Source organism: Astatotilapia calliptera, chromosome 15, assembly GCF_964374335.1.
Source record: "Astatotilapia calliptera chromosome 15, fAstCal68.1, whole genome shotgun sequence".
Classification (NCBI taxonomy): domain Eukaryota; kingdom Metazoa; phylum Chordata; class Actinopteri; order Cichliformes; family Cichlidae; genus Astatotilapia; species Astatotilapia calliptera.
Window position 1 is genome coordinate 10259980 of NC_137436.1, and position 12052 is coordinate 10272031.

The 12052-nt window shown below is 40.8% G+C and overlaps 2 protein-coding genes across 5 annotated transcripts in view; one reads left to right on the top strand and one right to left on the bottom strand.

The window, feature by feature from the left end:
• Window positions 1-6531, top strand: LOC113037227 (pro-opiomelanocortin-like). The gene is made up of 3 exons (XM_026194075.2): window positions 1-403; window positions 3044-3205; window positions 3884-6531. The coding sequence occupies exons 2-3, from the start codon at window positions 3086-3088 to the stop codon at window positions 4574-4576; spliced, it is 813 nt and encodes a 270-aa protein (XP_026049860.1). The 5' UTR covers window positions 1-403; window positions 3044-3085; the 3' UTR covers window positions 4577-6531.
• The window catches only part of LOC113037226 (protein EFR3 homolog B), a 31124-nt gene continuing 25085 nt past the window's right edge, over window positions 6014-12052 (bottom strand). For 3 of the 4 annotated variants that reach the window (XM_080289710.1, XM_080289711.1, XM_026194073.2), the window contains 11 exons: window positions 11626-11798; window positions 11439-11514; window positions 11091-11252; window positions 10677-10808; window positions 10527-10594; window positions 10298-10425; window positions 9588-9679; window positions 9447-9495; window positions 9137-9243; window positions 8948-8997; window positions 6014-8816 (listed from right to left, as the gene is read on the bottom strand). In XM_080289710.1, coding sequence (XP_080145836.1) covers window positions 8711-8816; window positions 8948-8997; window positions 9137-9243; window positions 9447-9495; window positions 9588-9679; window positions 10298-10425; window positions 10527-10594; window positions 10677-10808; window positions 11091-11252; window positions 11439-11514; window positions 11626-11798 — 1143 coding nt within the window. In that variant the 3' untranslated portion in view covers window positions 6014-8710. The remainder of the gene's footprint in view (window positions 8817-8947; window positions 8998-9136; window positions 9244-9446; window positions 9496-9587; window positions 9680-10297; window positions 10426-10526; window positions 10595-10676; window positions 10809-11090; window positions 11253-11438; window positions 11515-11625; window positions 11799-12052) is intronic. The other variant, XM_026194074.2, reaches the window with a different exon arrangement.

A 12052-nucleotide genomic window follows, 5' to 3' on the forward strand; every position in this document is an offset into this window, starting at 1 on the left:
GAGGATTACAAAGAGGGGGGGGAAGTTAACCAGTTAACCACAGCCTCATCACCCGGCTGATGAAGCCAGCCTCGCTATTGATTAAAAAGTGTGTGGGAAGCGTTTAAACATACCATACGCAAAACTCCACGAATGCATGACTCCTCCCCATCAAGAGAAGGAGCAGGAGACCCTTTACCTCAATCACACCCCGAGGCCTTGAGACGCTTTACTTCACATGTCTATAAAAAGAGCTTTCCTCCCTTAAGGAAGCAACAGCAGACCCTCTCCTACTGAGCATTTCTCAAAGAGCAGAGAGAAAGCAGGAGAGGAGGAGAGGGACCACAGTTTAGAGTCACCAGTCTGGAGGATCTGTGGACAAAAGGAGTGACAAAAGCAAGAGGAGAGAAAGCATCTGAAAAAGGTAACAAATATATTTATATGATTTGTTTTTTTAAACTTGCTTGTTTGGCGTGACTTGTTGGATGAGCTCAAATTAACTTATTTGCTAAACTCCCTTATTCATGGATTTGGGAATTTATACTATTTTATATGATGTGCTTGCAGCAAAGGATACACAGTTATGATGAATTCAGCTTTCCTTTAATGTAAACAAAAGGTGATCTAACTTACAAAACAGTAGAAATCATTTCACACGTACAATTTTGCATTTATTTTGATTGCAGCGCTCATGCCTCTTTTATCGGAGTCTGTCTGTGGAGAGCACAGCTCAGCTGTGAGTCATTCAGTAGGAAGACGAGTCTCTGCCAGACTCGCAAAGACAATGGCTCACCGAGGACTCACTCTTTAGAATAGTGAAGGAGGAAGTGAGAAAAATCCAATACCCCGGCAAAGAAAAGAAAAAAGATTGTTTACATCTTTAAACGGTTAACACGCCCAGGGAAAAGTTTGACAAGTGAGACAGGATTTTTCTCAACATCTGTGAAGCATCAGATGACTGGCAGTGTGTCGGATTTAACCAAAAGCAGTGAACATGGGGTTTATATACTGCACTTCGGTTTCATATTATAGATATTACCTTTTTATAATAAGAAAGCTGTCCTCGAGACTGATTGGAAATAGGAGAGTATAGAAAAGAGAAAACGCAATAAGAAGCATGAGAGGATATTCATCCTCATGACTTCAATAACCAAATTGTTCATATTCAATTAAGTAGCACACTTCAAAATGTACTTATTGTTGTCATTGTTGTGTATTTCTGTTAAGTTTTATTGAGACAATTAGATTCATTTTTTCCTGCTTGGTTTCCAGGCAAGAAAACAACTCTGAGCTCAGAAAATGAAAGTATTTTAGGGTCTATTGTGAAATCCCTGCTAGAAATTTATGTCTGAAAGGAAGTCCTTTATCAGAATTATTAACAGTTCCTTTGGCTGTCCCTGAACACAAGCAGCAATACTGTTCTCTCTATTCTCCCAACCTAGTTATAGTCTGAGAGAAAGAAAGAAAGACAAACAGCTCCCTAATGTCTTAGCATGCAGTTTGGTCAAATCCACTTTTATTTATTGCGTCCGATTTCAAAACTAAGATGATGACAGAAAAAATGTTCATCTGAAAGCTTCAAAGCAGAACTCCACAACCCATTGGGTGATGTCAAAGTAGCTACATCTGTCTTCAATTAGTCAAGACTGAAAAAAAACATTGCAGTCCTGCTGCTGAAAGACAAAAGTTGCTTCATAGCTCCTTGCGTTTTCAAAAAAGGAAGCTTAAATTTATTGGCAGTAGAATAACACAGCCTTGCAGCGGTAGACAGTGACATCAGGATCCCAGCTGGTTGCTCTCTGCACACAGAGAACAGTGCTGTGAAAAAGTATTTGCCCCCCTGCCTGATTTTGTTTTCATTCAGTTTTTTGTTTTTGCATATTTGTCACACTTTCACAACATCACATATTTTTTTTAATATTGGACAAATATAACCCACATTAATATAAAAATGCATTGTGATCCCAAAGAATTCTGGGAAAATATTTTGTGGACTGAAAAGACTTTTTTTTTTTTCTTTGGAAGGTTAGAGTCCCGTTATGTGCAATGTAAAACTAACACAACATTAAATAAAAAGAAAATCATATCAACAGACAAACATGGTGGTGGTAGCGTGATGGTTTTTGCTGCTTCGGGATCTGGAAAATTGATAGAACCATGAATTCTGCTTCCCGAACATAAAATCCTGAAGGTGAATGTCAGGCCATCAGTTCATGTCTTGAAGCCCAACCACACTTGAGTTTAACACACAAGCAAGTCCACCTCTGAAAAAAACCTAAAGGAAGGGTTTGGGGGTGGCCTAGTCGGCGCCTGGACTTAAATCAGACTAAGATGCTTTGGCATGACTTTAAAAAGACTGTTCAGGCAAACCCTCTAATGTGTCTGATTTAAAACAATTCTGCAAAGAAGAGTGGACCAAAATTCCTCCACAGTGACGTGAAAGGCTCGTTGCTAGTTCATGCTTCGCTTGCTGCCAAGGGTGTTCCACCAGTTAGTAAGATTAGGAGCAATTACTTTTTCATACAGGGCCTTAGGTGTAGGTAAATTAAATCATCATTTAAAAAAAAATCTTCAAATCTATTATCTTCATATATTTTCAGTCTAAATCTCACAGGAAATTAACCCATCAAGGGAACAGAAGACCCTGCCCTGTCCCTCCTCTGTTTTGAACCTCATCAGTCCTGCTGATCGTTTTGACACAGTCCTCGGTGCTGAAGGTTCATCCTTTGAAAAATAAAAATAAAAATACTGCCACATGTTTGACACCTTCAAAATAAAATACATGTGCTCCTGATAAACAAACACCAAAAAGAGAACATAGTTGTTTAAGTTCACGTGTTTAAGTTCATGACACACCAGCTACAAAAGCTCGGCTCTCTGGCTATTTCGAAGGTAGTGTTCAAACACATCACGTTACATAAGGACGGGCGGAAAGTGTTACGCAAGCGCAATTATTAAGAGACACCTACTGTATTTCTTCACAAAATAACATTTCAAGATGACTAATGAATATTTTTGTCTGCTGAGACTCAAAGCTTTCCCCACTGTGGCTTCACTTCTGCAGCTCCACCCCAGTCGAGTTGGTGTCCTGTGCACCGGGCTGAAGATGGTGTGCCAGTGCTGGTTGTTGGTGGCGGTGATGGCATTTGTGTGCATCCCCGGGTTTGAGTCAGTATGCTGGGACAACTCCATCTGCAAGGACCTGAGCAACAAGGCGAGGATACTGGTAGGTCGAACAGCCCTGCCACTTCTTTTAGATCGTCATCACTGGCCAAGAAAACTTATCGGAGCCCTATGTTGCACATTTTCATCTCATCCGTAAGCGCAATGTAAAACATATTTAATGGAATCTGGTCAAATTAAATGTAAGTAAACCTTACATTTTAATCAAAATTATCGCTTCCACTAATCTTTTTTTTTGTTAGTGTCAAGGTGATGAGTACTTAGAAGTACTTAGAAAATGGAAACTTAAAACTCAGAGCATATAACATTACTTCCTTTTCCCCCGGCAAAGCCAGGAGATCTGTGGTGATAGTGAACAATTTCATTCTTTGACAAATAAGTTGATGTGAAAGCTGAAAAGATGAGTCAACACAGTCCTTAAATGTAATTTCTTGTTTCTTGAGTTGTCCATGTGATAATAGCCTTAAGTGGGTGTGTTTGGATACAGAACAAGCTGCAGTTATTTTATCAATGCAACACTAAATTTAAAACCTAGAAAAGCCATCTGTAATTTTTAACACCCATAAGCAATAAAGGGGATGTTTGTTTGTTTGTTTGTTTGTTGTTGGTTTTGGGGATTTTTTCCTATCATGCCAAGTCTTATGACTTCACCAGCAGCTGTCAGGGAACTTCAAGTCTTCCTGCTCTGTATGACATTATCTTTGCCATTTCTTCCACACAGGACTGTGTTCACCTCTGCATGTCTGTGATCCAGACTGAAATCCCAGAGCTCAGTGCATTGGCCCTGAAAGTTGACAGTGATGCTGATGCTGGTGATGGTGGTGGTGATGATTATGATGATGACCTCTTACTCAGAGTTATTCTAGCCACACTGGCTTCCCATGACAAAATATCCGAGTCAGATCTGAAAGCCCGCAGCGACGAGCGGCGCTCCTACAGAATGGAGCACTTCCGCTGGGGCAAACCAGCAGGACTTAAGATGCGAGAGCCAAAGCTTAAGGCCCGCAGTGACGAGAGACGCTCCTATTCAATGGAGCACTTCCGCTGGGGGAAGCCCTCGGGCCGTAAACGCCGACCTGTTAAAGTCTTTGCCTCTTCTCTGGAAGGAGGAAGCTCCTCTGAGGGCCGTTTTCCCTTTCAGGCTCGCAGACAGCTGAGCAGTAGCGAAGATGAAGCGGAGGGGGACATTGATGGAGGAAGTAATGAAAATCAGGGATTGCTGAGGGCCAGGGACAGCTCCAAATCACAAAGCCCCTTGAGCTTGCAGGAGAGGAAAGATAGGACCTATAAGATGAGTCACTTCAGATGGGGCAGCCCACCTGCATCCAAACGTAACGGCGGCTTTATGAAGCCGTGGGAGGAGAAACCTCAGGGGCAGCTGGCCAAGTTCTTCAGGAACATTTTAAAGATGTGAAGAGAATAATGGGATAAATGGAAGATTCAGCAGGGGAGGCGGATAGCTCAGAGAGTCAAATAGCCATTGCATGTTAGTAACCACATGTCTTAATTTTAAATTACACAAACTCGTTGCTATCTTTTAGCATGTTATTGAATGTCTTTCACCGACGCACCCACTGACTGCCTTCAACTTCTTGGCCTCGAATCCAAAGCATTCTGAGAGCATACTCATCTTAACTTTATGAAGAATCAAGCTGAACAGTGACCGTCACAGCGAGGTCAAAGGTGACTGTAAGGAAATAAATTATTGAGACAGTTTTTAAAAAGTCATGTCTTTATGTAAATAAAAAATAATATTAAAGATCCTGTTTGTGGCAAATAATACATGGAATCTTTTGCCTAAGGTCATTTATTAAGCAAAACCTTGATGAGAGCTGACAAGTTGTGAGCTCTCATCAAGTGTGAGTTGTTATGTCTGTCAAACTGCGTTATAGGGCATTTTTAATGCATTGAACTAACTGGAACCCAATCTAACAAGGAAAACATAATAAATAAATAAGATCTGAACGCCTGGAGAAATGTTGCTCAAGGTCACTTAAAAACAAACAAACAAACAAACAAATAAATAAACTATGAAGACACGAGGGGTGACTCAATACTTTTACCCAGGACTGTGTCTTTAGACAAATCTGAGGATTTAGGGGAAGGGGAATGGACAAAATTCTGAATATTAAGACTGATAAAATACAAGAAAAAGGATTTAAACGTTTTTAACAACAAGGTGAGTTTGAGTTTCTTTTAAACTTGTGGGTATGGTGGAGTATCCTTTATTCAGAGGTAATGATTTGAGTATCTTTTACTGGACAGCAGTGGAGCACCTTCTCTACCAGACTCATTCAGCTCCACTGTCACCAGTATGGATGCATGAAATCCTTCATACCATTTTCATTAAACCATTATAATAGAATGAGATAAATAATTTCTTATTTTTTTAGGACTTACAGAGTCCATGAATGATTGTGCATAAGTTTAATGAAAATGCAGCCAGACTTAGACTGCCACCCACTGGACCTGAAGCATAACCACAGAAAATCAGCACTACTCTGAGCTTCAGCTGCTTAATTAATTCTTAATTCTCAGATCGTTTAATTTCATAGCCGACTGTGACACCAGGCTCAGAATACATAATAGTGTGACGTGAATTTGAGCTTGTGAGTTCAGATCCTTGAAAATGCTACACTATAGGAAAAATGTGCTACTCATGTGCTGGGAGATGGATCACGTACTCAGATGACCTCAACAGGAGGTAATTGAATTAAACATTACTTTGAACACTGCGACTACCGAACAGTGGTGCCGGATTTAATGAGTCGACGTGGTTTTTACCAAACGATGATCCCCTTCTTCGTCTCAGAGAGTTTCCATTAGCAGGCAAATTAAAACGAAGACAGACTTTTCATGGTTAGAGATAAATTTATTCTACAACACGGTAACATCCACTAGCATGCAAAGTCAGGTATGACACGCATAAGGCATTTTCTCCATGTAAAAGCTGCCTTTCTCACTAGGTATTCCAGTTTTTAAAGTGCAAAGTTCACAGAACAGATTTGACCTACAGCACTAAATTGTAAAACAGAGCTATTAACCAGACATGTAATGACAAAAAGTAAGTTTGGATTACCGTCAGTTAATATTACATTACGCGATGCAATGACGACACGCGGACTGATAGATTTACAGGTCTTCACTGCCAAGTTCAAGATGCTGAAAACACAATTTTACAAGGTGTAACTGGAAGGTTTAGACAGCTGCACACGGCTCTTAAGTAGCTTTTTCTGCATTAACGTGGTGGAAAGAGTCACTGGACAGAACTGTAAACTACGTCTGGAGAGCTTGGTCTTCGGTAATGATGACACAGACACGCACACACCTGTACGAGCGTTAGCACAGACACATAAATACGCTCACTCGCGCACTGATCAAAAAGGGGTAAACGTGAACAGACGATCACATACACTGGCATGTGCTGACACGGATATACACAGGACATGACATTCAAAAACAGAAAAAACAAAAGAAGAGCCAGTGGAAATGCTCATGACAGGGATGAACTAGACACCGTCTTCTGTTCTGAACAAGATGGTTGCAAAACGGCTGGAACGGGTGCGGTTCACTCACAGAAGCAGCACAGAGGGAAAGAGAGTGAGGGGTGGTCTCTTAAAAATGTCACAAAACTGAACCATCACAGCACCACAACAACAGCAGGCACAATTTAGAAACGCACAAACATGATCTGCTACCTACAGTTGGACCGTGTTAGCCAGACTCTTGACAAATTATTGCCATCATACTTGTTGTTATACCTGTGTGTGTGTTTGTGCACACACTGGGCTTTTAGATGTTTTTGAATCTTGCTGAGACATGCAGCTGAAAAAGCTGCGGTATAGTAAAAAAATCATAGTGCAAACTCATTCCAGCAGGACTGAGAATGTAAATGGAAACAATGCAGGTCAGGGTTATGGTAATGAAACCTGTTTGAGTAAAGCTGAAAATGATCTTTTTCCAGCATTGCCTCGGTAACCCTTTATTAGTCGCTGTGACATACTGGCCTTGAGATGATGCAAATTTCTCCTGTGGGCTGCTCAGATGTTAGGATTTCACGTGCTGCTGGTTACTTATTGGAGATTTTAACATTGTCTATCTGAATACTAAGTGGATTTCTCTTTTATCTATGAACACAACCAGTGCAGAGGCAGTCTAAAATTAGAATATACAGTATATATACACACGCACATTAACATCCTTATGCTGTACATCAGCTTAAAGATTTATATATTCCTCTGTATGTACACATTTATATGGAAAGGGGAGAAAAATAAATGTTTTTTTAGCATTTGATCTGGTAAACATTGCTGTAAATCCTTTAGTGTGGTCATGACTGGTGCAATGTGTTTTAACTAAATAGATTAATATTTAGGTAAAAGAAACAGAAAGAGGCGAAAAAGCACTTCTGGGTAACACTAAGAAGGCAAAACCAAGCTACAATAAAGCCTAAAAGATGGATGCTCAGCAGCTAAGTGGCATGGGAGATGAGGATAATTACCTTTATGTCTATACAACAATCAGACATACACACAAATACAATCAAGTAAATTAAAATGTTTCAGTTTCCACAAACACTCTTTCTGGTCATCAAAACAATTAAAAAAAATAAAAAATAATAATAATATTAATAAGCAGTCTAGCAATCTAATTTTGTGATCAAAGGTAGTATGGCACCCTGGAAGGGACAAACAAGTTTAAAAAAATGCACAAGAATAATAGTGCTATCAAAAAGTTTCCAGTCGCAGGCATGCGACTACTCAACTCATTCTCAAGACAATAAATAACATCCAGTCGGTCAAGTTTTCCCCTCACAGTTCTTGACAATTTCTAATTTGAAAATCCAACCAGTGGAGTTTCTACAGACATCCCAGTCCCCAGTCACACAGGCCTAGAGACTGGTTGGAGACCACCTGGAGACCATCTTGAGACCACCTGGAGACATGAATATGCCAGCAAACTGCCAGCAAGTAGTTGGTGGCAGATGCAGGAGGTTGTCTTTAGTTTGCACAGAAGACACCAGCTTATCTGCAAACACTCGCCAACTACTTACTGAGCAGCTATGAAATTGTCTTCAAAGTAAAAGCTGCACCTTTTGAGACATGTTGGCTTCAGCAATTAGGCACAACTTTTATTTGAAGGTGAACTTTGCAACCAATTTCACCAGGCAAGTGCCATCAATTTCCAGCAACCACTCGCCAACTGATCGGGGATTGCATATCATTCCCAATAGGCCGCTGGCTGCCAGGGGTCCCTAACCAGTCTCTAGGGATGAGTAACTGATGCAGTAGAAGTGAGTGAAATACGTTTGTTTTCCTGCTCAATATAGACACTGGTGAGCTTGTTTTTGTTGCAATCAGAGGCTAAAATAAAATCTCAGACAGCTAAGAGGTGTTCTTTAGTTACAGCTGAGTTTGTCCCACGTGCACTGTGGCTGTTTGATTCCACGGTCAAGACGATTTTACAGTGAGGATCGGTTGCCCTTTCAAATCTTTTCTCTGTCCTTGAAGGCTCTACTGTACGCTTACGTTGCTGAAGACTTTGTGGTTTAGTAAACACATAGGTCAGGAAACTTCATCTCGTAAATGGGTACAGATCGACTCTGGCTTTGGCCGTAACCTGATGAAATGGTTCCAGATGGGCTGGGAGGGGGTCTGAACAGAAAGAGGAAGAAAATAAAGCTGTTAGTTCCAAAACATAAAAATGCAGGTATTCTCCTGTTAGTCAGAATGACTGCCATCCATATTATTATTGACTACTCCCATCCCAAAGCTCTGTCCCTTACCTGATTGTGATCTCAAAGATTTGATTTAGTTTGCTCTGCAGTTGTGTGGCCTATAAGGGACAGAAGACATCAAAAACAATACATTTAAGACCTTCTTTTAAAAAAAAAACTAAAAAACACCCCACACACACACACACACACACACAAGCAGTTTTTTTTAAATTTTTCAACAGGGTAGGGGGTCTATACCCTGGCACCACAGTGGGCAGCTATCTCCTCAAAGGGGGCCTTCTGGAACTTCTCCACCACTTGTCTCCTCCGCTCCCTCTCCTGCTCCTCCATACCCACACTGTCCACTAGAGGGAGACAAAAAGCAATATAATGTAGCGTGTGCCTCAAAGTGAAAACATCAAGTCAAAGTTCACGGACACTTTATACAAAAGTAGTTTGTATTTGTTCCCTGCTGTCATGCTTTGGTAAATTACGTCAACATTTAGAACATCAATCCATCATTGTAAACTAATAAAAAGGGCTTTGCAAATGAAGAGAGTGGATTTACCAATGGCATTTTTCAGGGTTTCAAATGTGATCTCCTCTGCTGGAGTCCTCTGCAGACCAGAACAAGAATCTATGTTAAATATCTTTGTACAGGGTACATTTGAGGGTACAGGGTACAAGGTTGTGAAGTCTTTTTTTTCACCTCTTCCTTCTCTGGGCTATTTCGGGACTCAACCTCCACCTGAAGTGAGATGGTCTCACCGATGCTCTTTCTCTTGGACAGACGGTCCTCATCTGGAAGCAGAGTGCAGAAAATTTATTGAGTTTTTTCAATAACTTTTTTCACCACATGTTCATATGCCTCTGCAAACCGCCTGAGTCATGCTGTCCATACTCTGCACAGTGTTAATACAGCTTCAAGGTGGGTACAAAGGATTGATGGCACCAACTCAGACCATCTGACCAAATATGAAATATGGTAACAATCTCCCCTTTTCTTAAATAATAGAAGAGTATTATATTATAGTAAGGCTGACCTTTAGAATAAAAAATGTCACTTTTCCTACAAGACATCTTTGTGAATGTTTCTAATAATTGTTATATGAATTCATGAGTTATGGCTAAAAACCTCTTTTTGTGAGGTCACAGTGATCCTCAGGAACCACCAGAATGTATTGGGTCCATCTTCAACTCCAAGCGGATAACTTTGACAACCAAATTTTAAAGCAATTTTCTCAAGAATAGAAGGGATGAACAAATGGAAAGATAATTCATCATCAACCTGAAAACAAAATGCTCACAATCTCAGCTGCTGCTGGCACAGTGACATGAAAAAAAGAGGAAATATAAACAAAAAAACCCCCAGAGAAATTAAGACCTTTGCATCCGAACGACTAGTTTTAGACTCCTTACCAGTATACTGAGGGACATAAGGTGTGGCGAGTCTCTCTGTATTATAACCACTTCCTCCAAGGCTCTCTGTGATCTTTGACTGGAGGAACAAAACACTTCCTTCTACTTTGTCCAGTGAAGAATGCAATCTAGGAAGAAAAATAAACTGCATTCAAAAGCAGGAATTTAAAATTATTACTGTGTATCTGAATATCAAATTAAACACTTGTGGGTTGCAGCTGGTACATACTTTGGACTGTCAACAAAGACGGCCTCGGGCAAAAGGTAAGGACTCTCTTTCTGTCTCACCTCAATTACCTGAAAGGCAGAGAGTCAGGGGATAAACAAACAGTTACAGTAGCATTAAAACACAGACACGCAAAGAGGCTCAGACACACACCTCGTGAATGTGCTGGCAGAAGGCTGGGACGGTGGTGAGCTGGCAAATGAGGTTGAGGTAGGCGGCGACAAGGGCATGAACAGCACAGCGGTTATAAACAGGCAGAGCCTCGTCGGTGGACAGAGCCAGATCCTGGAAAGGAAACAGAGACACCGCACTGTGAAACACCCTACCTCAGAAGGATTTGTTCTCATCTTGTAATGTTTGGTCGTTTTATTTGTTTTTGATTTTAAACCATCAGCTATGACACTGTCCCAGTGTTACAGCTGATGGTCAGTGTCATTTGTGAAATGATACATGTGAAACTGACGCTTTCTAAGCTGCGATTAGGATATTTTTCATCTTGTAGTTCAAATGTAGTAGATAAATGCAGCTCGGGGAATAAACAGGCTACTTAAAACTCTACATTTATACCTGCAAGGCAAGTGCGAGGCGAATCAGGTCCACCACCACCTCTTCATTGGCCAGCTCTACACTGAGAAGACCTAACAGGGCAAAGAGGGTCTCGTAGTGCTCCCGGCCACTGCTCTCCTCCTTGCAGCCCAGGTAGATGTGGCGATATAGCTGCTGGGCATGCTGTGAATGGATGAAGCGCAGGGTAAATGGAACTCGAAATGTCTAGTGCAGATACATTGGTGTAAAGATTTATTGTCAAAATTATTTTAAAATAAATATTTAATGTTTATGTGAATTTACATAATTCACAGGGATGTTGTTCAGCAGGCGGAACAGGTTGTCAACTAAATAAATTTAAAAAATTACCTTCTTCATGAATAAATTGTCCTGCCTGGAGCACTTGTCAACTTTGAGCTTCAGCACAGAGATGTCCGAGATGCTGCTACACAGAAAGAAGACCAAAGAGACACAAACTGTAACTCAAGTATGGGTTTATAAGGGAAGTATAAAAACACTTCAGCCCTTCAATCTTCCTGCAAAAACAATCACACACCTCATATTGGCAAACTTGGGCCTGTTTTCATGCCTGTCAATGAGACTGAGGAGGATTTGCAGCACCAACAGACGGACTTCTGGATCCTCGGTTAGAGAGAAGGACAGCAGGGGCTCCAAGAAAGAGCTGGGCAGCGCTGTCAGCATGTTGGTAGTCTGGAAACCTGCAGTTACCTACGAGGGGGATGATCAAATCCCACACATAGTTTACAAAACTGAACATGCACTGGAACATCAAGGTAACTGCAGTGTGGTTATAATTTCCCAAGTTAGCAATAACTTGAGAGACTCTTATGCTGTGACAGTGTCGCAAACTATCTTAGTTTAAGTGACACTTCTGAGACTTTCATTAGCAAAGATCAAGAACTTGCCCATAAAGCCTAACAAGGCCACTGATTTTACAATCATGCGGTTTGATAGGAATACGC